The following is a 20,447-nucleotide window of genomic DNA, read 5'->3' as shown; positions in this document are numbered from 1 at the left end:
CACTCAACCTAGTGGTCTACGGGCAGAGCCGGGCCGGATGAAGACCGTGCATCGGAGACCCAAGAACAGACTGTAGGCAGGTGAGCGTGGGCAGAAGGCAGGGCGAGTGGAGGAGCACAGGGGCTCGGGTGTGCTCAGGTGGGCCGCCCTCCTGGGGGAGGAGGGCTTTCACAACTTCCAGGCCGGGTGGGGTGGTAGCTCTACTCTCCATAGACAAAGCCTGGGTGTGGGGCAGGCGTGAGAGCTACAAAAGGGCATGTTCTCTCACCCCCTCCCTGCTTCCCCCCACTGCCCAGTGTCACCAGCCCCAGGAGGGAGAAGCCCCAGGCAGTGGGCGGGACATCATGCACACATTGCTGGTGATGTCCCGCAGTAGCTCATCTGAGCCCAGCAGGCCGAGAAAGGAAAAACTGGGGGCTGAGAACATTCCAGGCTTCAGTCTTTGCCTCTGGCTGTGTCCTTTCCTCTGATAGGGAGGATTCCCGAGGCTCACGTGGCACAGCCCCTGAGCAGGGTGCCCTGGCTCTGAGTAAGACCAGGGCTGCACAAGGGAGGAGGGAGGGGCCCCACTGGCGAGCTGCAGGCCAACCAGCTATTTTCCCTGACTGGGCAAGCAGAGCAGAATGAAGGAGGGACACAGAAAAGAGGAGGCTGTGAGGGTAATGAGAGGAGTGGGTGAGCATTTGTGTCACCTGCTAGGAAGGAGATGACAGCTCTCTTATTTCAGTAGAGGCCACAGAGCAGGTCTCAAGAGACCAGATTCCAACCCAGCCTGACACCAGGAGTGGTATGGGCAGGAACCGAGTCATATCGTGTTTTATTAATTAGCCTCCCATCACGGGCTTGCACACACACGCTCACTCAGCGTGGGTTACCATTCATTCTGCAAGCGTTATCAGTATAACATAGACAGCATAGTCCCTGGAGCCGGGTTGCCTGGGTTCGAATCCTGATGATGATACTTAGCAACTGTTTAATACTCTGTAAAATACGGGTGATAATATTGTAGCTGCTCCTGGGTTGTTATGGAACGAGCGAATGTACTATAATATTCACCCATGGCACATAGGGAGCTCTGCTAGGTGTCAGCTATTCTGACTGTTGTCACTTATCTGCCAGGTCCTTTGCTAGGAGCTGGGCTTCTGCCTTGGAGACCCTGTGATCACATGGAGGAGGTCAACATGGAAACAAGCAGTAAGTGCACTGTGCGGCCAGTGCAGTAACAACTCTGAATAGGGAAGCCCACTCTGCCTGTAGGAATCAAGGAGAGCTTCCCATGAGAGGGAACATTTGATTTGGGCTTTGCAGGATGGATAGGAGTTCCCCAAATGGACAATAAGATAAGAAGGACATCTGAACCCAAACTGGACAAAGGCCTAAAGACATGAAAACCCAGGAAAACATGATTTCATAAATCTGGTCCTCAGATCTTTGGGAATTATGGAAGGAAATGAGAACGGCAGGAAAGCCGGGTCAGACTGCAGGCCCTCGTGTCATGCTAAGGCATTTGAACTTTGTTCCGTAAACAATGAGAAGCTGCAGAGTTTTAAGCAAGGGGGTTGCATGATCAGGTTTGTGTTTTGGGACATAATGCACTTGTTGGGTCATGGAAAATAGATTAGAAAATGAGAAGGCTGTAGGAAAACACGCGCGCGCACACACACACACAAGGGAGGATTTTGCAATGACTCAGGCCAACACAAAATAGGAGAAATGGTTTTAGTGCTCTGAGGCTCACTGCCAGATTCCACTGGGGCCAGGGTGTAGGATGCTGAACACCTACTGTGTGTCAGAATTGTGCTGGTCCCGGGCTCCAAGTAGGAATCAGATTGGGCACAGGCCCTTGGGGAGCTGCTAGAGCAGGCAGGCAGGAGAACAGAGGAAAACAGGGAAGTGGCACCAGTCCTGGGTTAGCTACACATTGGAGGGGTGTGGGGGACAGGAGCACAAAGACAGAGTGGTCAGAGTGGCCATCACTACCCAGGGGCTGAGGAGGAAAGTTCTGTCAGGGGGGCATCCTATAAGATGTAACACTAGGGGGAAGGAGGGCCACCCAGACAGAAGGAGCAGGCAGCAAAGATGCAGAGATGTGCTATAGCTTGGAGTGTTCTGGTTGCTGGGAGGCAGTCACATGTTTGGGGGTTAGAGCTTGAGAAATGGGGCTAGAGATGTGAGCAGGGTCCGAGCATAGAGCTTGGCCACATTCTATGACTCTCAGCCAGGGTGTAGATCCGAATCGCTCACTGGGACAGACTTTAAAAATACAGAGCTCCTGCGATCAGCATCTGCCGGGGTGGGACCACAGGCATTTTAAGAGCTCTCAGGTGAATCTGACAAACACTGTGGACTAAGAACCATGGTCGTGGGGACAGGGAGCCACTGAGAGGTGGCCTGGTCAGATCCATGCCTTAGCAAGAGTCAGGATGAGGGTGGAGGGTGGGGTGTGGAGGGCAGAGGAAGGGGCAAGGCAGGGAGACCGGGTCAGGAACTCCAGCAGTGGTCCAGTGCCAGGGCAGGAGAGAAGAGGGACACCGCAAAGCCACTGGGGAACCAGAACTGACAGGCTTGGGGAATCCACGTAGCGGGTAAAAAGAGGCGTAGAGACTAACTGTATTAGGAATGAGGATCTGAGGCCTGGATCAGCGGTTCTCAATAGTTTCAAGTATGATGCTTTTCTTTTCAAGGTCAAAAAATAAATATGTGATAATAGTTCCACTTGCATGGATAGAAAATACCTAATGACTCCAAGCTACGTGGATTTAGAGCGGACTGTAAAGAATTTGCATGTATTCATCACAATAGCACAGCCGCATATAAACAATGGCACCTGTAAAATGGGTGTTTAAGCAGCCCCTGCCTCGAGGAGCTGCCTTGCGCCTGCCTCCCAGGCCTGGCCACCTGGGGCATCAGTGACCACACATGGCCATGTTGTCATTACGTGGATGCTGCATGACTGTGCCTGTGTGAGGCAGGGCCGTTTTCCATTGCAAGGAGCAGGATGGCATTAATAACTTACCAGGACTGTACCTGCAACCTTGGTATTAGGTCTAGGTGCTGTGAATTCTAAAAGGTGACTTTACAACATAAAAAAATAAATGGGGTTTGGGATAATGTAACTGGAGGGCACAAGGTCCCCCAGAACCGAGGAGGGCCTCACCTTGGCAGGCAGATGCCGTCCCCACTGACCTTAGCCTGGCTTCTCCGGCACCTGGGAGAAGCACTGACCAAGCAGCCTCAGGTCAGCGCTGTCCGGTCACACCAGCTGACCAGGTGGCAGGGCTGCTCAGGCGTCCCACAGGTTGACAACCCCCAGACAAAACTGTGGACAGCGAGCGGAAGGGATCTCGGGGCCCTCTGGTTCCACAGTGCTCGCGGTTGGCTGGCAGAGCTTTCCCGCCCTCCTTCCCCTCTTTGCCCGGCCTTCCTCTGGTGGGCACGAGCAGACTAGCCTCACGCTTCCTGCCTCAGGCCAGGCAGGTGGTAAATGGAGGAAGCCTGCAGATTCCCTGGCTTCATTTTCCACAAGCCTGAGCCCTTGGGAGTTTCTGGGTATGAATACAGTGTTTTGGCCAGAAGTAAGAGACAAGGAAGATTCCTCCCCCAGAGAAGACATGGCCCCTGGTTAGGGCCAGGTCGGGGAGAATGTGAGGCTCTGTGGGGCCAAGCCCCTGGCCAAGTGCCAGGCCCAGCATGTCTGCAGAGAGGAAATGACAGTTTTGCAGGTCTCTGTCCTCTGCACATAGCCTTGGAAAGTGTCTGAGAGCTGCTGGACAGAGGGGCCTCCCAGGATGAAGGGACTCTGCCAGGGACCACGTGCACCTCCTCACAGGCACCTCCCTCCCCTGACCCAGGCCCAGGGGTGCACTGACCCCCCGCCACTGCTATACAACCTGGGGGGGGGGAGCACCAAGGACAGGTGGAGTTTTTTACTGTGCCAGTAACATGAGCGCTCAGATTCAGAAATTAAGTTGTTATAGAAGTTTAATTCTAGGATAATTTAACTGCTAAGTTAATGGACTGCAGCTGCCACCTGCCACATGCAGGTGAGAAGACTGAAGCTCAGAGAGGGCAGATGAGTAGCCAAGGCCACCAGCACAGACAGAGGGAGCGCAGGGCTGGGCCAACTCTGTGAGACCCATGTCCAGGAGCGCGGAAGGGGCCAACTCGCCAAGGGTCCACAGAGGGACCGGTCAATAAAGAGGGGCCGGGGGAGAGGAAGAGCCTTGTGTACCAAAATGCAGTGACTGTCAAGGTATACCTCCAAGTAAAAATAAAAGTACGGCCTGGCCGGTGTGGCTCAGCGGTTGAGCATCGACCTATGATCTAGGGGATCATGGTTCGATTCCTGGTCAGGGCACATGCCAGGGTTTCAGGCTCGATCCCTAGTAGGAGGCGTGCAGGAGGCAGCCGATCAATGACTCTCTCATCCTTGATGATTCTATCTCTCTCTCCCTCTCCCTTCCTCCCTCTGAAATCAATAAAAATATCTTTAATAAATAAATAAAAATAGAAGAATGCAGCTGCTGGTACTCATTTCTTATATAAATAAATCTGGCAGACACAAGAAGCTGGTGTGCTATCTCCTGGGGGAAACGGTGATGGGGACACAAGTGGGGTAGAAGCCTTTTTTCTGGTGCAACCTTTTGTACCTTGTGGATTTTGAGTCAAGAGGAATGTATTAGTTATTCATGTTTTTAAAGTAATAAGATTTTTTTAAAAGAGTGACAGAGCCTCCTTATTTGACCCTCTTGAATGTGATGGAACAGGCTCCTACTGAGTCCCCAGGGTGTGCCAAGCCCCCGGCGGGTGCTGTGGGTTCCCACCGGCCCCAGGCAACCCAGGGCCCCCAGGCTGGGCAGTGGGATAAGAGACCACAGGACTCCCACAGCTTCTCCCTGTTATGCATTCGCCTAGTCGCCCAGTCACCCCAGGCTGGGAGCCTCAGTTGGTGAGAGGCGAGGGTCCACCCAGGACCAGCCCCTGTGAGCCTGATGACCGCAGGGCAGTCTGAGCCAAGATTCCTCGGGGCCACGCTGCTCCTTCCTGGCAGAATCTCAGGGACAGGGTAGTGGGGAGGTGGGGAGGAGCCTGATTTCTAGAAACCTCTGTACTTCTATGGGCAGGATCAGACACAATCTGGCCTTTCTTCTCTGGCTTCCAGAACTCCCTTGTAACCAGCAGCAGTTACTGTGAGGGTGAAATAGGCAATGAGCTCCTGGGTGGAAGTATGAGCAGGGCCTGCCTCCCTGGTAACAAGGCTGCAATCTAGCACATTGCAGGGCCCCTGCCACCCTCTCCCTGCCCCATTCTGCTCCCACATTTCACCCCAGCTCCCTTCTAGGAGTAGGCCACAGCAGCAACCTGGAGATCTTGACTTTCCACCACTTTCCCTGGAATCCACCTCACGTTGTCCTCGAAACAGAGGAAGAGAGAAACGCCTCCTTGGGGTGAAGCTAGTCAATTGGCATCCCTGAGACTCCGGGGGGGCTCTCTCTGGGGGAGTTGCGGGGTCTGGCTGTATGGAGCCAGGTTATCACCTAGTGCTCTCCCAGACAGCACTCCCAGTGAGCCTCAGGCTATCCTGAGTGGACCTGGGGGAGATGGGCAGGGTTATCATCTTCGATGCAGGTGTGATCGAGGTCTGCTCACCAGGTAGCCAGAGAGCAGCAGAGTAGAAATCTCAGCCCTGGTGTCTGGAGCCCAGATCTCAGGCTCTCTTCACACTGTTGCTAAAAGAGAACCCAGAGGTCTCTAAGTACAACCTCGCATTTTCAAATGATGAACCGAGGCCAGAGAGGCCAGATGAACCAAGTCACACAGCACGTAAGAGGCAAAGCCAGGTCTCAAAAACCCAGCCCCTGGCTCCCACCCTTGAGGCCATTTTGTCCCCTGTCAAGGCAACCAGAAAGGCAGGTTGGTTGAGAATCCCTGACACCCTCTCCCTGACAGCGATCTGATCTGTCCCAGCTCATGGCACTTCTCAGTTGTTGTCCTTAGACCAGTGGTTGTGACCTCAAACGTCTTCAAGGACAAGCAGGTTGGAAGCGGAGTGAGGTGACCTAGGCCCTCAACTCTGGGACAAGATAGTGAGGAGGCAGGGCAACGGTGAGAGCTAGAAGCGGTTTTCCTTCCTAAATAGCTTCCAATCCAATTTTTAAAAGTATCAATGCTACAAATGCTGTGGGAGGGAGTGTGGGGCACAGATGGACAAGATGGGCCATGAGTTGGTAATAGTTGAAAAGGGGCATTGGGTACATGGGGCTAGTAACACTATTCTGAGTAAATGTGTATATGTTTTAAATTTTCCATAATAAAAAGGATTTTTTTATTAATGTGCTATCAAAAAACATATTGAGTCCTTGAGCTATATTAGATCCACAGGCCACCAATTAGCACACCCTAGACTTTCCTTAATAGCCCCTGGCTCCCTTTCCTTCATGGCAATTTTCTCTGCCTGGCCTGGGACTGGGAAAGACAAGAAACAGGGGAGGGAGGGAGGGAAGGAGGGAGGGAGGGAGGGAGGGAGGGAGGGAGGGAGGGAGGGAGGGAGGGAGGGAGGGAGACACAGCCTTGGGAAGGGCTTGGAGTTGGCCATCATCAACGCCAATGAGCGTGGACTCAGGATTTGGAGGGGCCTCATAAAAATAGAGTCAAGTCACACCGCCCGCACCCTGTCTAGCCCCTTCTACCCTGCCTCTTGCCCATCCCCCCTGACATTATTGTATCTTGCTCACCTTTCTTACCACCCACCCACTAAGGGAAACAAGCAAATCCAGGGTTGATGACCTCAGTATGCAGAAGGGGACATATTTCATTGGGATGGAAAGTAAAGTGCATGAGCAGCTTAGCACATTCAGGCACGTGTGACTCTAGCGAGGGTTGCACTGCCTTCCAGGAAGACCCCCCCCAGTCGGCGTGGAGAGCTCATGCTTTGGGGGGAAGCAAGGTGGGGAAAGAAGGTAGGGGTTTTCTTTCTCCTTCTGTTTCTTAGACTGACTAGTGTTCACCATACTCACCCCTAATCCTAATATCTTCCCTGTTTATAAAGTGCTCTCACATATATCATCTCCCAACCCTGTGAGGCAGGTATTATCCCCATTTCATAGGTAAGGAGACTGAGGCTCCACATGATTAAGTGACTTGTCTAAGATTATATAGCTTGTAAATATTATAGTCCAGGGCTGCTGGCCCTGAGTTTAATGTTCTTTCCTCTACCCCAGATTGGGAGGGGTGGCAGGAGTCCTGCTACCATGGAGCTCTCCATAGAGCACTGTTGAAGTTTCTAAGTAGTCAACAGGGGGTGGCAGGAAGTTTTGATGGGCTGCTTCTTAACTGCAAGTGTGCTGCCATGTTTTAATTGAGAAAATTGTTTGAGGTAATAGTCTGACTTGAATGGGTCTTCTGGGATGACAGGACAGGGGACAGACATTTGGATTTCTCCATTTCTTTGTGTGATTCTCATACAGCCCCTAAATCTCTCCTGAGTGTGATACAGATGGGGAAGGTGAAAGAAGATATTGACATTGTCCACTTGGGTTAGGGACAGTGACTTTAGGTCTGATATCAAATCTTAATTCTGTCTTACTTTGCTGTGTGACTCCAGGTCAGACTTTTCCCTCTCTGGTCTTCTTGCAGCCAAACCAAGGCTATCTCCTGTGCCAGCTCACTGCACAGGGAGGCCCCTCTTCCTTAGCAGCCTCCTAAAGAAGATGACTTAGGAAAGGATTGTGAGAAAAAATGTCACATACCCCTCACTGGTTTGGGAATTTAACACCAGGGGAGCAATGGGAAGCACGGCAGTTGTTAGGAGGAGGGATAAACAGGCTGGTATGGACCCAGCCATCCAGCTCTGGCCCACACAGAGTTTGCTTTTCATGTCTTTTCCTCTGTTATTTTGGCTTGTTTTCCAAACATGGGTCAAACAATCTTCCCCCAGAAGCAGCAGCAGCAGAAGGAAATGTTATTAAAAATGAGTTTGTTAGTGGGCATGATGTGTGGATGAAGTCTTTGGGAGTTTTGGCTGCCAAATAAAGACTTTATTGTTGTCATTCCTCCTTTCCCAAGCTCCCTCCCTCTCTTCTCTCCTCCCTCCCTCCTCCCCTCCCTCCCTACAATCTGCCTGTCCCTCCCTCTAACCTAACCTCCCCACCCCAATAGGATCTGGTAGAAGAAAAGTCAGGCAAACACGAGCACACTCACATCACTGGGAGATCAGAACTCCTAGCTGGCTCTCAGCTGCCACAGCTCCACCGAAGGGTGGGGGAGGAAGCAGAGGGAGCCTTGCCGGGGACTAACCCAGAGCTGAGAGCAGAGGCAGGTGTGTGCAGGTAAGCCCGGCCGGGAGATGGGTAGGAAGCCTCCTTCCTCCAGCGAGTGTCCTCCTGCTCTGTCCAGCCTAGGTTATCCTAATCTCTGTCTCCTTCTTCCTTCCTTCCACCTTTGTCTCCTCTCAAACGAGCTCAAGCTAGTCTTCCTCCCTGCTTCTCCACCCTCTACCTGTGTATTTGCTGGCTGCAAATTCAAGCTTTCTGGGTAGAGACGTTGCAGCAGTGAGTTATGGTGCACACAGTATTTTTACAGATAATAGGCATTTCCATAGAAACCAGAATGAAGGACCCAGTTCTCTGCACCTCTCACATATTGTCACCCACTGTCACAGGCACACACACATTACACAGAGGCTGCACTTTCATTCTACACAAACACAGGCACGCACACAGGCTTCTGCCCATTCACCTGCACTTTCTGACTGCATGTGACATGCAGGGCTAGATACACACACGCACATGCACAGACACATGCACGCACACTGCATCTTGCCTCTCACCCTCTCACACGCCTCTCCAGCCATAAGAGCAAAGAGAAAGTGTGTCTTCCCACTGAGGTGGCAGAGCCAAAGGAAATCCTGTGTGCTGAGTCTAGGCAGAGCAGGCGGACACAAACATGAGCAGGGGTTGGAAGGATTTCTTCGTTCTTTACAACCTAATTGTGTAGGAGGGAGAAAAAAGTGGCTTTCCAACCTTCACGGAACCTTCCCAGTAGCTCCGCATTTCTCGGTCTCACTGGTCCAAGCCACTGGCTTTTGGAAAGAGAGAGAAGAAAGAATCCAGCTTCTGATCCTTGGAGGTCCTGATCCCCAGCTCAGGAGGCAGTTCGTTTTTCTGCAGGCAGCCAGAAAAAATATCTCTTTAAAGCTATTTCATTTCAAAATTATCCCAGGTTGGCAGGGAGTCCTCATGGCAGAGAAAAAAGATAGTAATTTCTTAATGAGTCACAGAGGGGAACTGGAGGGGGAACTGAATGGGGCTTGTTTCTAAATAGGTGACCCCTGACCATCTCTACAAAGAGGGTGTTGTCCCAAGGCACGCAAGGGTGGGCTAGATCAGGGCCTCCAGACACAGTCAATCTTCACAATCATCTGGAAGCAGGGAGAGGGGATTGGGGGGGCTTACTGAAAATATAGAAGTCTGGACCCCTTGCTCCAGACCTACTGAATAGAGACCCAAGAATCTGTCATTGTTGTAATAGAGATGGTCAGCCAGGGCTTGAGAACCTGAATCAGGGACCTGAGGGGGACCTGTGCTGGGATGGAAGAGCCCAGGGCTCCTGGCAGTGTTAGCTGGGCAGAGGGCGTCATGGTTTCCTGGACAAGGACTGTCAAATGAAGGAGCTCCAGGGTGTCCCAAATGGGCCACCTTCTTGTGGGGAGCTGGTGCTGAGAGAACGGGAAAGATCTCCTGTGAGCTCTCCCCCTCTGTCCTTCTTGCAAGCACCTGCAGCCATATCATGGAGGAACATTCTGGAAAAAAAGTTCTCCCAAGATAGCTCCAAAAAGCTTCTGCTTCCTCTCACCTGCTGATCAGCCTGCCCTGAGCCCCCTGAGGCACTGCGCTGGGCTTCCCCCCATCCCTTCCAGAGCCCCTCTCCTTCTGCTGATAGCTATCTGTTCTGATGGCCTCCCACAGAAGCTGGGCTGGACAACAAGCTCTGCCCAGTGGGCAGCCTCATTTATTGGGCATGTGAGGGAAGCATTTCAAGGCTGGAAGGGGCAAAAAAAAGCCAGATGTGAAAAGTTGGGAGAGGAAATCATGGGTCACAATGGGACTCCACAGCTACTTTTGTGCCTTCCCTCACCAGCATCCTTTCACCTGCTGCAGGAGGTGTGGCGGGGGCGGGGGGGGTGAATTAGAGGGCAGAGTGAGTGGTCCAGGTGGTTGGGGGATTCTATAGTCTCCCCAATTAGTTGGTTCTGAGACCCCAGTGTGGTTTCACACGCTCCCAGCCAGAGGAAGTTGCTCTGTGTGAAAGAGCTCGGAGGGGGTGGGATCCACGAACTAGTACCCACCTGCAAGTCTCTCCACCAGAGCATTACATTGATTTTTAGCACCTTTTGATCTGCAGCGCATTTTAGTTACTTGTCATCCTTGCTTCTGACAACAACTGGGTGAGGAATACAGGGACGGGGACAATTTTGTTATCCCCCTTTTCCAGGTAAGGAAACTGAGACCGAGAGCAGGTTCATGCCACCAGGTAGTGGTGGACGGGCTGAGAAGCCTCCACCCCTGGCTAGCTTGCGCCCCGCCCCGCCCCGCCCCGCCCCAGTCAGGCTCACCCCTGTGCTGACTGCACCCCTGGAAAGCAGCAGCTGCATCAGTGATGGGTTGAGTTCATCATGTCCCCATGGCAGCCCTCTCGTTGCCTCGGGACCACACAGGCCCTGCTTACCGGCCTTGGAAGGGTCCCAGGCAACCAGGGTGGGCCTGCCTCACTCCGCTGCTAAGAAATGGGCAGAGACCTCCTGATTCTTCTGGCTTCCAAGTCCCTCCTGGGCTTCAGGGTGGCTTTCAGAAGTCAGTTTAGAACAAAAAGGTGGGAACAGAGAAAGAGGGCCGTGCCGATGTCATGGGTGTGGCTCTGGGGCAGGGGCAACCCTATTTTCCAGGGCAGGGTGGTGGCTGGGTTTAGCCATGGAAGTCTAGGGGTGACCAACTAGATAGGGAAATCTGACAAGAAAGAAAGGATGCCGGTAAGTGGTGTGGAGTAATCCTTTAACCCGAGGAGACACACCCAAGCTCACTCCCAGCCAACCCCAATTCCCGACTCTCCACACAGAGCCAATTACCCTTACACTTTCTCCCAGTGACATGACAAACCCATGTGGACCTCAACTTAGCCCTGCCCTGAGCCTAAACATTGCACCAGCCTGGGTGTTGGAACTGTAAATGAATGAATTCATGAGCTAAATAGAAATGAGGGTTAGCAGAGTCTCTAGAGAGTCTGCTCTTTTATAAACAAGTCAATGAATAAACTAAACTGCCGTTTGCGGAGAGCTTATGCGCTATGACGCGCCTTCATGTACATAACCTCATCTGATCCTCAGGCAGATGTGGAGCCTGGGGCCTGGGGCGAGGGGCAGGGCCAGGACTCAAGCCCAGATCTCCAGTGCTGGAACTGAAATCCACGCTTCAGACTCTCTTAGGAAGTGTTCTTAAAGGGAGAGGTTGAATTTTGAGTTGGGCAGAGCAACTGCAGTTCCCGCATGAAGCAGCAGCATGTTGAGAGCCAGGGCTAGCGAAGGGCTGCCCGAGGCCAGGGATGACCGGTGGTCAACTGGCGTTCAGCAGCTGAGCTCTGAGCGCAGCCAGCAAAAAGCTGAGTGGTAGGGAGAAGTGCTTGCAAAAACATCAGAAATTTAAAAATCACACACACTTCTGACCCACCCTGAGAGAGCTTATGATTGGACAGAAGGTTCTGGAAGTGGAAGGCAGAAGCATAAAAAAGTGTGACTGTGGGCTTTTGGGGAGGGGAACTATGACTCCCCATGGAGTTCAGGGACTTCCAGTCTGTCACACAGGGTCTGGTTTCAGGGATTTGGGACATCACAGTGCATTGCCAGAGCTGTGCAGTAAGGACTTCCCTCGGGACAGTCCTGCTCCGGCTGGAAGGGGACTTGCCCAACGAGAAAAGCCTTAGAAATGAACGCTATTTCCTCCAGAAAGAAGCATGGGCAGGGAGAATGCTCTGGGAGGAGCTTGGCCAGCCCCCAGAGGTTTGGAATGTAAAAGGGTCAGAGGGACTGGTGGGCAGATCGTAGAAGTTCCTGGGGGCCTGGGAGGGAAATGGAGATGAGGAAAGCCTGTGTTCCTTTCGGATGGAAGGAGTGGGAAGCTGGTCTGCCAGGTAGAACTGTGGCTGACCTGCGATTCTGTCACTCCTGACAGTGAGGACAGGGCTACTCAGGCCTGGAGCTACTAAGAAACACCCTGAGCAAAGGCCTGAGTCACTGTGCTTCACAGAGTGGGCTTTTGCTAGACGCTCTGGACAAGCGTTTCCTGCTAGGCCAGAGCCCGGTACCTGGCAGAGGCTTTTACTGACAAAGGCAATGCTGGGAAAAGGGAGCCCTAGCCAGTACTGGGGGGCCTCTCTGGGGCAGAGCTTCTCACATCATGAGGATTGCTTGCTTATTTCAGGTTTCTGGGTGATAAGACAATAAATGAATGCCAAAACAAAAAAATTCAGGGTCACAAAAATCGGGGCTTTTAAAAATGTTTGTTTTTAGCATAGAAATGCTTTAACGACCCCCTTAAAATTGATATGCAAAATGATGGTGTTATTTTCAAGAAAATTACAGGACTTATAAAATATTAATTCATAGTTCATCAAGTGGTGTTGGTCTGGCCACAAGACTCCAAGTGTAGTTTTATGATGACTGTCTTTTCCATCCTTCCAGTGTGTCCCCAACACTGTTATAGCCTCACCTGTAGATAAAGCCAAGAACATAATAGCAAGTTCCTTTGTGACAGGAGGCCCAGGGAAATAGCCCTCCTGGACCCCTTGGGGTGACTGGCCTGGGAAGAGACCACTTTAGAGGGAGGTGGAGGGCAACAGAGGCTGCTGACTACCCTTCCCTTCCTCTAGTGTCTGTCTGTCTGCCATCCCTCCCTCCCTCCTTTCCTCCTTCCTTCCCATACTCAGTGTACTACCTAAGGGCTCACACATGCACAGGGAATACATGCAAATGTGAGTTTGCTATGTGTATGGTACAGGAGAAGTGCATGCGTGCATGTGTGTGTGTGTGTGTGTGCACGCGCCTGTGCAGGCTGGAAGTCAAAGGTGTGTGTGAAAAGTGTGGGAGACTCCCTCCGAAGCTCGAGGGCTGGGCTCTGCCTTCTTTCCCGTGTTTTTTTTTTTATGTTCAGTTCCTTCTGAGCACCTGGCCTGGGGACTAAGCAGCTGGTGCAGGGCTTCTATTGTCTTCATTTGAGCAAAGCCAGCAAGAAGCCAGCAAGGAGCCAGCACTGCGTCAGTCGGTCACTCAGGGAGGAGTCTAAGCTGGTGCGGGCTCTAAGGAAAGAGAGCCGGTGGCCCGAACAGAGGCAGTGATCACAGGGTCTAGATACAGCTGGGGACACACTCCAGTCCAATCTATCTCAGAGAACCCCAAGAACCTGCATCCCCAGGCTGTCCCAGATCCCAGGGGGCGGGTAGACACCACAATTGGGAAGCAGCAGCTAGAGGGGCCAGGAGAAGCAATGTGAGAATGACCACCCTGCCTGGAGACCAGAGGGGGTGCTATAGGATGAGGGCTCTGGGGAGAGGCCTGTGGGAGCTGCCACTATGTGTCTGCAACCCTGGGTCTATTGCTATTTCCCCAGCTTAATTTAATTAAAACCACTATCTGAGGGGTCATTGGGGACAATGGAAAGGGCAACCCCAAAATATCCTCCAGCAACCTATTCTGCTATGTCACTGAGGCTAGCAGGAAATTTTTCTTGATACCTCAACATCACCAACTCCAGTGGATATAAAAGAGCAGCAATGCTGCCCAGCCGGTGTGGCTCACGAGGTTCCCGGTTCGATTCCCAGTCAGGGCACATGCCAGGGTTGTGGGCTCGATCCCCAGTGGGGGGCATGCAGGAGGGAGGCAATTAATGTTTCTCTCTCATGTTTATTTCTCATCAACGTTTCTATCACTCTCTCCCTCTCCATTCCATTCTCTAAAATCAATAAAAACATATTTTAAAACAAACAAACAAAAAGAGTTGCAACACCAGACACAAAAGTGAAAGTGGTCTCCCCACAGCTTTTGAGCCCGTCCTTGTTTACATTCCCAGAAGCCTGCACATCTGGGGAGAACTCTTGGTATGTATCCTGCTGGCAAAGCCCAGTGTTCACTGAGCTGAGCACAACGAATAAGGGACTAGCAGGGGGAACACACGCATGTCTGAAGCACTTTCCTTCCTTTCCAAGACCTCCACGAGCCCCACACTGGAAGGCAGGAGACCTGGGCTTTTGTCCTGAGTCTGCTATCAAATTGCCTCCTGGCCTTGGCAAGCCACTTCTTCCCTCCAGGACTCAGTTTTTATGCACAGTAGAGTCTACACTTTGTTGGTGGATTTCAAACCAATTATTAGCAGTGCAACTTTATTTTTCTAATGCATGCTTTGGTTGAGAGACAGTGCTTTGGGTTCCCCAGGGTTATCCCCTTGGTCTCCCTCCCTCAGAGGGCACCATAGAAATGGGAAATCGGGCCACTGTTTGAAAACTACTGAGCCGTGTGATCTCTAAGGACACTTCCAGATTGTAACAGTCCAGGACTCTATAGTTCATATATCCTAATGTCCCTCTTTTAAGGACAGGAATGATTTTCGCATGCTGCAAACAGGGAGACTGAGGGCTAGAGAGCAAGCCACAGGACTCCTGGTTCACAGCGCAGTGTGCTTTCTGCCAGGATGGCTCGCACTCTTCAGAGCAGGCTGAACGCATTGAGTGGCTAGGCCTCTGGGCAGGGAATCCAGACCCTCAAGCCCTTGTTACTTTCTCACCTGCTAGGTACAGGCAAACAAGGAAATGCTTCCACTGGTCCCCCCAGCTCCCCTGGAACCCGTCCTGGCCAACCTGAACTGCAAAGACATGGCCTTCAATTGCTGAGGCCCAACAGGCTAATGACCTCCGGCATCTCCTCCCTGCAGGTGCATCACCCAGATCATGAGGTCATCTCTCTCCTTGCTCCTCTCACTCCTCCTCATCTTGGCCTCCTTGACCAAAGGTCAGCCAACAAGACGACCAAGACCCAGACCCAGGCCCAGGCCCAGGCCCAGGCCCACACCCAGATTTCCTCAGCCCCACGAGCCTTCGGAGCCTACAGACCTGCCTCCTCCCCTCCCGCCAGGCCCTCCGTCTGTCTTTCCTGACTGTCCCCGGGAATGCTACTGCCCCTATGATTTCCCATCTGCCCTCTACTGTGACAGCCGCAACCTCAGAAAGGTCCCTGTCATCCCACCCCGCATCCATTACCTCTATCTCCAGAACAACTTCATAACTGAGCTCCCGGTGGAGTCCTTCAAGAATGCCTCGGGCCTGAGGTGGGTCAACCTGGATAACAACCGAATTCGCAAGATAGACCAGAAGGTGCTGGACAAACTGCCGAGCCTGGCGTACCTCTACATGGAGAAGAACCAGCTGGAAGAGGTGCCCTCCGCCCTGCCCCGGAACCTGGAGCAGCTGAGGCTGAGCCAGAACAGGATCTCCAGGATCCCGCCCGGTGCCTTCAGCAAGCTGGAGCACCTGCTACTGCTGGACCTCCAGCACAACGAGCTGAGTGACAGCGTCCTCAAGCCGGACACCTTCCGGGGCCTCAAAAGCCTCATGCAGCTCAACCTGGCGCACAACGGCCTGCGAAAGATGCCACCCAAGGTCCCCACAGCCATCCACCAGCTCTACCTGGACAGCAACAAGATCGAGACAATCCCTAGCGGGTACTTCAAGGCCTTCCCCAACCTTGCCTTCATTCGCCTTAACTATAACAAGCTTTCCGACAGGGGGCTCCCCAAGAACTCCTTCAACATCTCCAACCTGCTCGTGCTCCACCTGTCACACAACAAGATCAGCAACGTGCCTGCCATCAGCAGCAAGCTGGAGCACCTGTACCTCAACAACAACAGCATCGAGAGTGAGTGGGGGAGCAGGGCCAGGCCCCAGGGAGGGAGGCTGGGGACTCACCACTGCAGCCCTTTCTCAAGAGCCTCAGGGTCGGGGGGGTGCAAAACACACCCTGCTTGGCGCTGGACTTCCAATCATGGCTTTACCACTCACTGTCTGCATGACCTTGGGCAGATATTTGCCCTCTCTATAAAGTGAGAATGGTGACAATGCCTCCCATGAAGCTGATGTGGGGGTTTAAGCGTTTAACGTGGACACAGTGCCCCAAGTGCCATGCTTGGAGGTCACTCACTTCTCTTCCTCCATCTCTTCTCATCAGCCCCAGCTTCTTTGCCCTCCAAGCCTGTTGGTAAGGTAGGCATGGATTATAGTCCTGGACATTCTCCTAAAAACAGGACAGTGACATTTGAACGCCCACCCTGAAGTGTCCCAGGCCCATCAGCCGCAGGAACTGGCAGCGCTGAGATGCAGCATCCCCCAAATCTGTGCCTGGGTGTGAAGCATCTGTAAAGGGTACACGCAGAGAGGCAGCTATACAGGGGAGGGCAAAAGGAGGTTAATAATAATAATAAATAATACAATAATTAATTAATAATACAAGAATAAACTGTTTCATGTACTCACAACTGTAAACCAACTTTTGCCACCCCTGTATATTCTGGGTCTGCAACAGGTGAAAATGCAGCAGCCAAGGGGGTGGTGGGGTGGGGGCTTTCTGGGTCGATCTGGGAAGCTGGACTATTTAGTCATGTCAGACGGTACACTTAAGGCAGAACTTCCCTGAGCTGCATTTACAGGGTCCTGGGCTATAAGGTATTAATTGCAGCCCAAAAGAAGAGACTAGAAGTCGCAATTTTGCTTCTATCAAATATGTCAGCTCTGAACCAAGCATCAGCTGAAAGGTTTAGAAACTAAGGAGACAGTATTAATATTGAACAAAATCAGGCTATACCCCCACAAGGAATGCAGCAGCTGCAGGGATGAAGCGGACCAAAGGGAAAGAGGTGTGCCCCCCCTCCAAATAATCATAGGAATCCTGTTTCCGAGCCAAAGGATGGGAGAGATGGTCAAGTCTCTACATCTTGAAACAAGTGGTGGGGAGAACAGGCTTGTTTACGCATCTGGGATAATTACACAGAGTGAGAGGGACTTTTCAAAATCTGGCAAGAAACAAACCCAGGAAAAGGGAAACTGTTTAATTTTACCCTGCAGGGAGTAAACTGAGGCAACACATTACCCCCCAGGACAGGTCTGTCCCGGGTGTGCAGGAACAGGCTGCTGGGACAGCCAGCCTCCTGAGGTCACCCTCAGAAAAATCACAGCCGCTCTCACCATGTCACAGGTCTGGGAACTGAGCATCAGGATGGTCAGGTGACAGTCCAAAGTGACAAAGGCTATAAGAAAATCCATCTATGTCAGGGCCCTTTCTGCCACTCCAGTGATGAAGAGAGAAAAGCAATGGCCCCACAGGTGACAAATGAGGCAAGGCTTTGGGAGAAGGAAAATTCATTTAGAAGATGACACATCTGATGTCATCCAACAAGAGGGAAGGAGAAAAGGAAATCTCATTTTCCATTCAAAAGCCATCAGATTTCCATCAGTAATCAAGTCAGAATCAACAGGCTCAGCGTGTTCCGGGGCCCCGTGCCCTCCCCAGACCCCCTTCCCTTCCTGTCATCCGTTTCAGTTACTGCGACCATCTTCTGTCCACCCACACGCCTCCCAGCCAGGCCACAGGAAACCCCCACATCCACCTGCCAGCTCCAGATCTCACCCCACCCACTCTCTCCACGCCTAGGCTAGATTCACCTTTCTGTGACATAAACCTCATCACAGACCCCTTCCAAATTTCACACCCCAGGCTGCCATAGTTCACACATCCTGCCATCCCTGTCGAAATGACAGTCCTGCTCAGCACCATTCCTCAGACTGAAGAGCAAGCCCCAACCCTTAGTGAAATATTTGAAAGCCGACCATAATTTTGAGCCACAACCCACCTTTCCAGCTCAGTCTCTGGTTCATCACACTGTGCTGCTTTCTACTCCCAGATTCTTCATGGCCTTTCGGGCCTCCAAGACTCTATTCAAATAGGTTCCTCTATCCGAAGCCCATCCCCCAGGCCTCCCCTGCTATAATCCCACCTAACGTTGAAGGTTCAAGGCTTACTTCCTCCATGAATCCTCTGAGTGAATTTCTAAGAACAACTGTGGATCAATTCCAACTTAACTCATTTTACAATGAGTACACCAGGCCTGGAGGTAAGGGTCGACTCACCCACCATCGCACAGTCCTAAAGCCAGCCAATTCCGGCCAGAGCTCAAGAGTCCTGGCCCTCAGTCGTCCACCCTCTCCTTCCTCCTCTGCCTGCAGCCCCTCTGTCCTGACCCTGCCCTCCTCTCCTGCTCACCTCTCCCCTCCTTTCTCCATAGAGATCAACGGGACCCAGATTTGCCCTAACAACCTGGTCACCTTCCACGACTTCTCCTCGGATCTGGAGAACGTGCCGCACCTCCGCTACCTGAGGCTGGATGGGAACTACCTGAAGCCGCCCATCCCGATGGACCTCATGATGTGCTTCCGCCTGCTGCAGTCCGTGGTCATCTAGGCCTTGCTCTGCCCAGGTCTCCTCGATGGCACTTGAATGCTGGTGGCCCGGGCGCTGTGCTCACCATTCTTTTTCTCTATCTCCCTGTCACTCTCCCAGCTTTGCCTTTCCTACCCAACTTTCCTGGGGCAGGAAGCTTCTAGATCGTGACTTCCCAGGCCTTGGTTGGGTCCACCCAGCCCAAAGACACCTGTTGTATACTTAAACTTCTGGCCCAGAAGCACAGATGTCTGTTTGAGGATTTTATAGTCCCTTCTCTCCCTGTCTCCCCTGTCACTCCTGGGTAAGTCTGGGCCTGGACTGATATCTGGATCTCGGTCCTGGTGAAGCAAGAAAATGGTCGGGGGCAGCCCTGAGGTGAGGCTCAGAAAGTCCTGCAGGAGACTCCTCCTTCGTGGGCAGCTCTCACCCCAAAGCATCAAAGCACCCAGGTCCCATTGGCCAAGGATCTGTCTTGCAAAACTGCTGCTCCACCAACTGTTTGCTGACACCGGACCTTGAACTGTCTCTCTGCCAGAAAGGACCTCAAGCTGGCTCTCTGCCAAGCTGTGTTCTCCAGAAAGGAAGTGCAAGGGCATGGCCAAGGGAGGGCAGAGGGTCAGGGCTCCCACGAGGACATCTGACCTAGTCTTCACGGGGAGCTGGGGCCTCTTTCTCCAGGTGAATGCAGCTCACACCCTCCTAACTGGGCCTCTTTATTCCAAGAGGAAGAGCAGGAATGGCTCAGAACCTAGGAATCAGCCAGGGAGAGAAGGGGGGAGTCAGAGCCTGGGATAGGTCCGTGGGGATGCAAATGGGTGCTGCAGCTCCCCAGGCCACTCTGAACGAGAGGCCTAATGCCTGGGGAACACAGTGTCCATAGCCGAGGCACAGAGCCACCAGCCCCGCCCTGCCATCTGTTCTCTATCAGTGTGGATGACCCAATCCTTTCTGTCCCCAGAAAGGTTCCTGAGAAACCCACAAGAAGGGGTGGGCACCTGGAAATCTACCAGAAGCCTCTTCCACGTGTGCAAATTGGCCTCCCCTCTAACAGACACATCAGTGACACCTGGTGGCTGATACAGGACACAGATGGCTCCTCCTCCTCACCTCCCTGGGGGAGATTTTCCAAGATCAAGGACTTCCAACTTGAAGAGCCAGGGGCCATGTGCATGGTCTCCTCTCCTGTGGGGCCTAAAGGGCACAGAGCTATAGTGGCCCTGAGCTGGGAAGGAGGAGAGGGGGCGGGAGGCTCATTCCATCATGGGTGAGCAACAGTGGGAACCTTCGGGAACCCAGGCGAGGATGTAGTGTGTTCCCAGCTGTCCCAACTTGCCGGGCCTTCTGCTCTCAGCTCCCACAATCTGTAAACCACTTCAAGGCCCCTCTCGCACTCATGTTCCATTCTGTGGCTCCACCCTTCAGACCTTGCTCAAATGCAAGACAAGTCCTAAATATTATCCCCTTCCCTTGCAGTTATTTATTCTGTGTCTCGACAGTCCCTTCCCCAAAGTTCCCACCCTCCCTGCCTGCCCCAGGTACAGCTTGGCTGGTCTCAAGGGAGCCCGGGGCCCCAGGGTCTGACTCACCTTCGCCTTCCTCTGAACTGCCTCTAGGGGCGCTGCCGGCAGGATGTTCTAGAAATGAGAGTGCACGGTGCCTCCCTTCAAGATGGGTTTAGAAAAGGTCCAGAGATGTTTAGGAAGTCGTATTAAGCTCGACCCCTAACTTCAAGAAGTTCCCATTACACTCTCTCATCTTTTTTGCTAATTTACAGAAAATGGAGCCATTATATCCTAGCCTCCTTCCCTGCTCCCATAAACTGCCTCCGTCTTCCCAGCTGCAGCTGGTTTCTCCAAGGCTCCTGCTCAAAGTCAGTATAGCACTGTGGCTGTAAGCAACCTGGTGCTCTGGCCTGGAC

General features: G+C 52.5%; 1 protein-coding gene across 7 annotated transcripts; it reads left to right on the top strand.

Moving 5' to 3' along the window:
* Nucleotides 1-8,147: 8,147 nt before the first annotated feature.
* PRELP (proline and arginine rich end leucine rich repeat protein) lies at nt 8,148-19,981 on the top strand. 7 transcript variants are annotated; one of them, XR_013997649.1, is made up of 4 exons: nt 8,148-8,327; nt 14,973-15,952; nt 18,372-19,207; nt 19,488-19,981. XR_013997649.1 is itself a non-coding variant. In XM_081120529.1 (4 exons), the coding sequence occupies exons 2-3, from the start codon at nt 14,989-14,991 to the stop codon at nt 18,545-18,547; spliced, it is 1,140 nt and encodes a 379-aa protein (XP_080976655.1). In that variant the 5' UTR covers nt 8,148-8,327; nt 14,973-14,988; the 3' UTR covers nt 18,548-18,563; nt 19,488-19,981. The 7 variants fall into 7 exon arrangements, 6 of the variants coding, with proteins under 6 accessions (XP_080976655.1, XP_080976652.1, XP_080976653.1 ...); XM_081120529.1 differs by having other exon boundaries at nt 18,372-18,563; XM_081120530.1 differs by having other exon boundaries at nt 8,166-8,327; nt 14,833-15,952; nt 18,372-18,563.
* Nucleotides 19,982-20,447: the final 466 nt, after the last annotated feature.

Source organism: Miniopterus schreibersii (assembly GCF_964146895.1).
Source record: "Miniopterus schreibersii genome assembly, chromosome: 19".
Taxonomy (NCBI): Eukaryota; Metazoa; Chordata; class Mammalia; order Chiroptera; family Miniopteridae; genus Miniopterus; species Miniopterus schreibersii.
This window is presented reverse-complemented; position numbering and strand designations above follow the sequence as displayed.

What these genes read in the sequence shown, in the direction of transcription:
- PRELP (XM_081120529.1), top strand. Translation starts at nt 14,989, where the DNA reads ATGAGGTCATCTCTCTCCTTGCTCCTCTCACTCCTCCTCATCTTGGCC. An exon ending in CAACAACAACAGCATCGAGA is followed by an intron (nt 15,953 to 18,371) that starts GTGAGTGGGGGA and finishes CTTTCTCCATAG; the next exon opens with AGATCAACGGGACCCAGATT.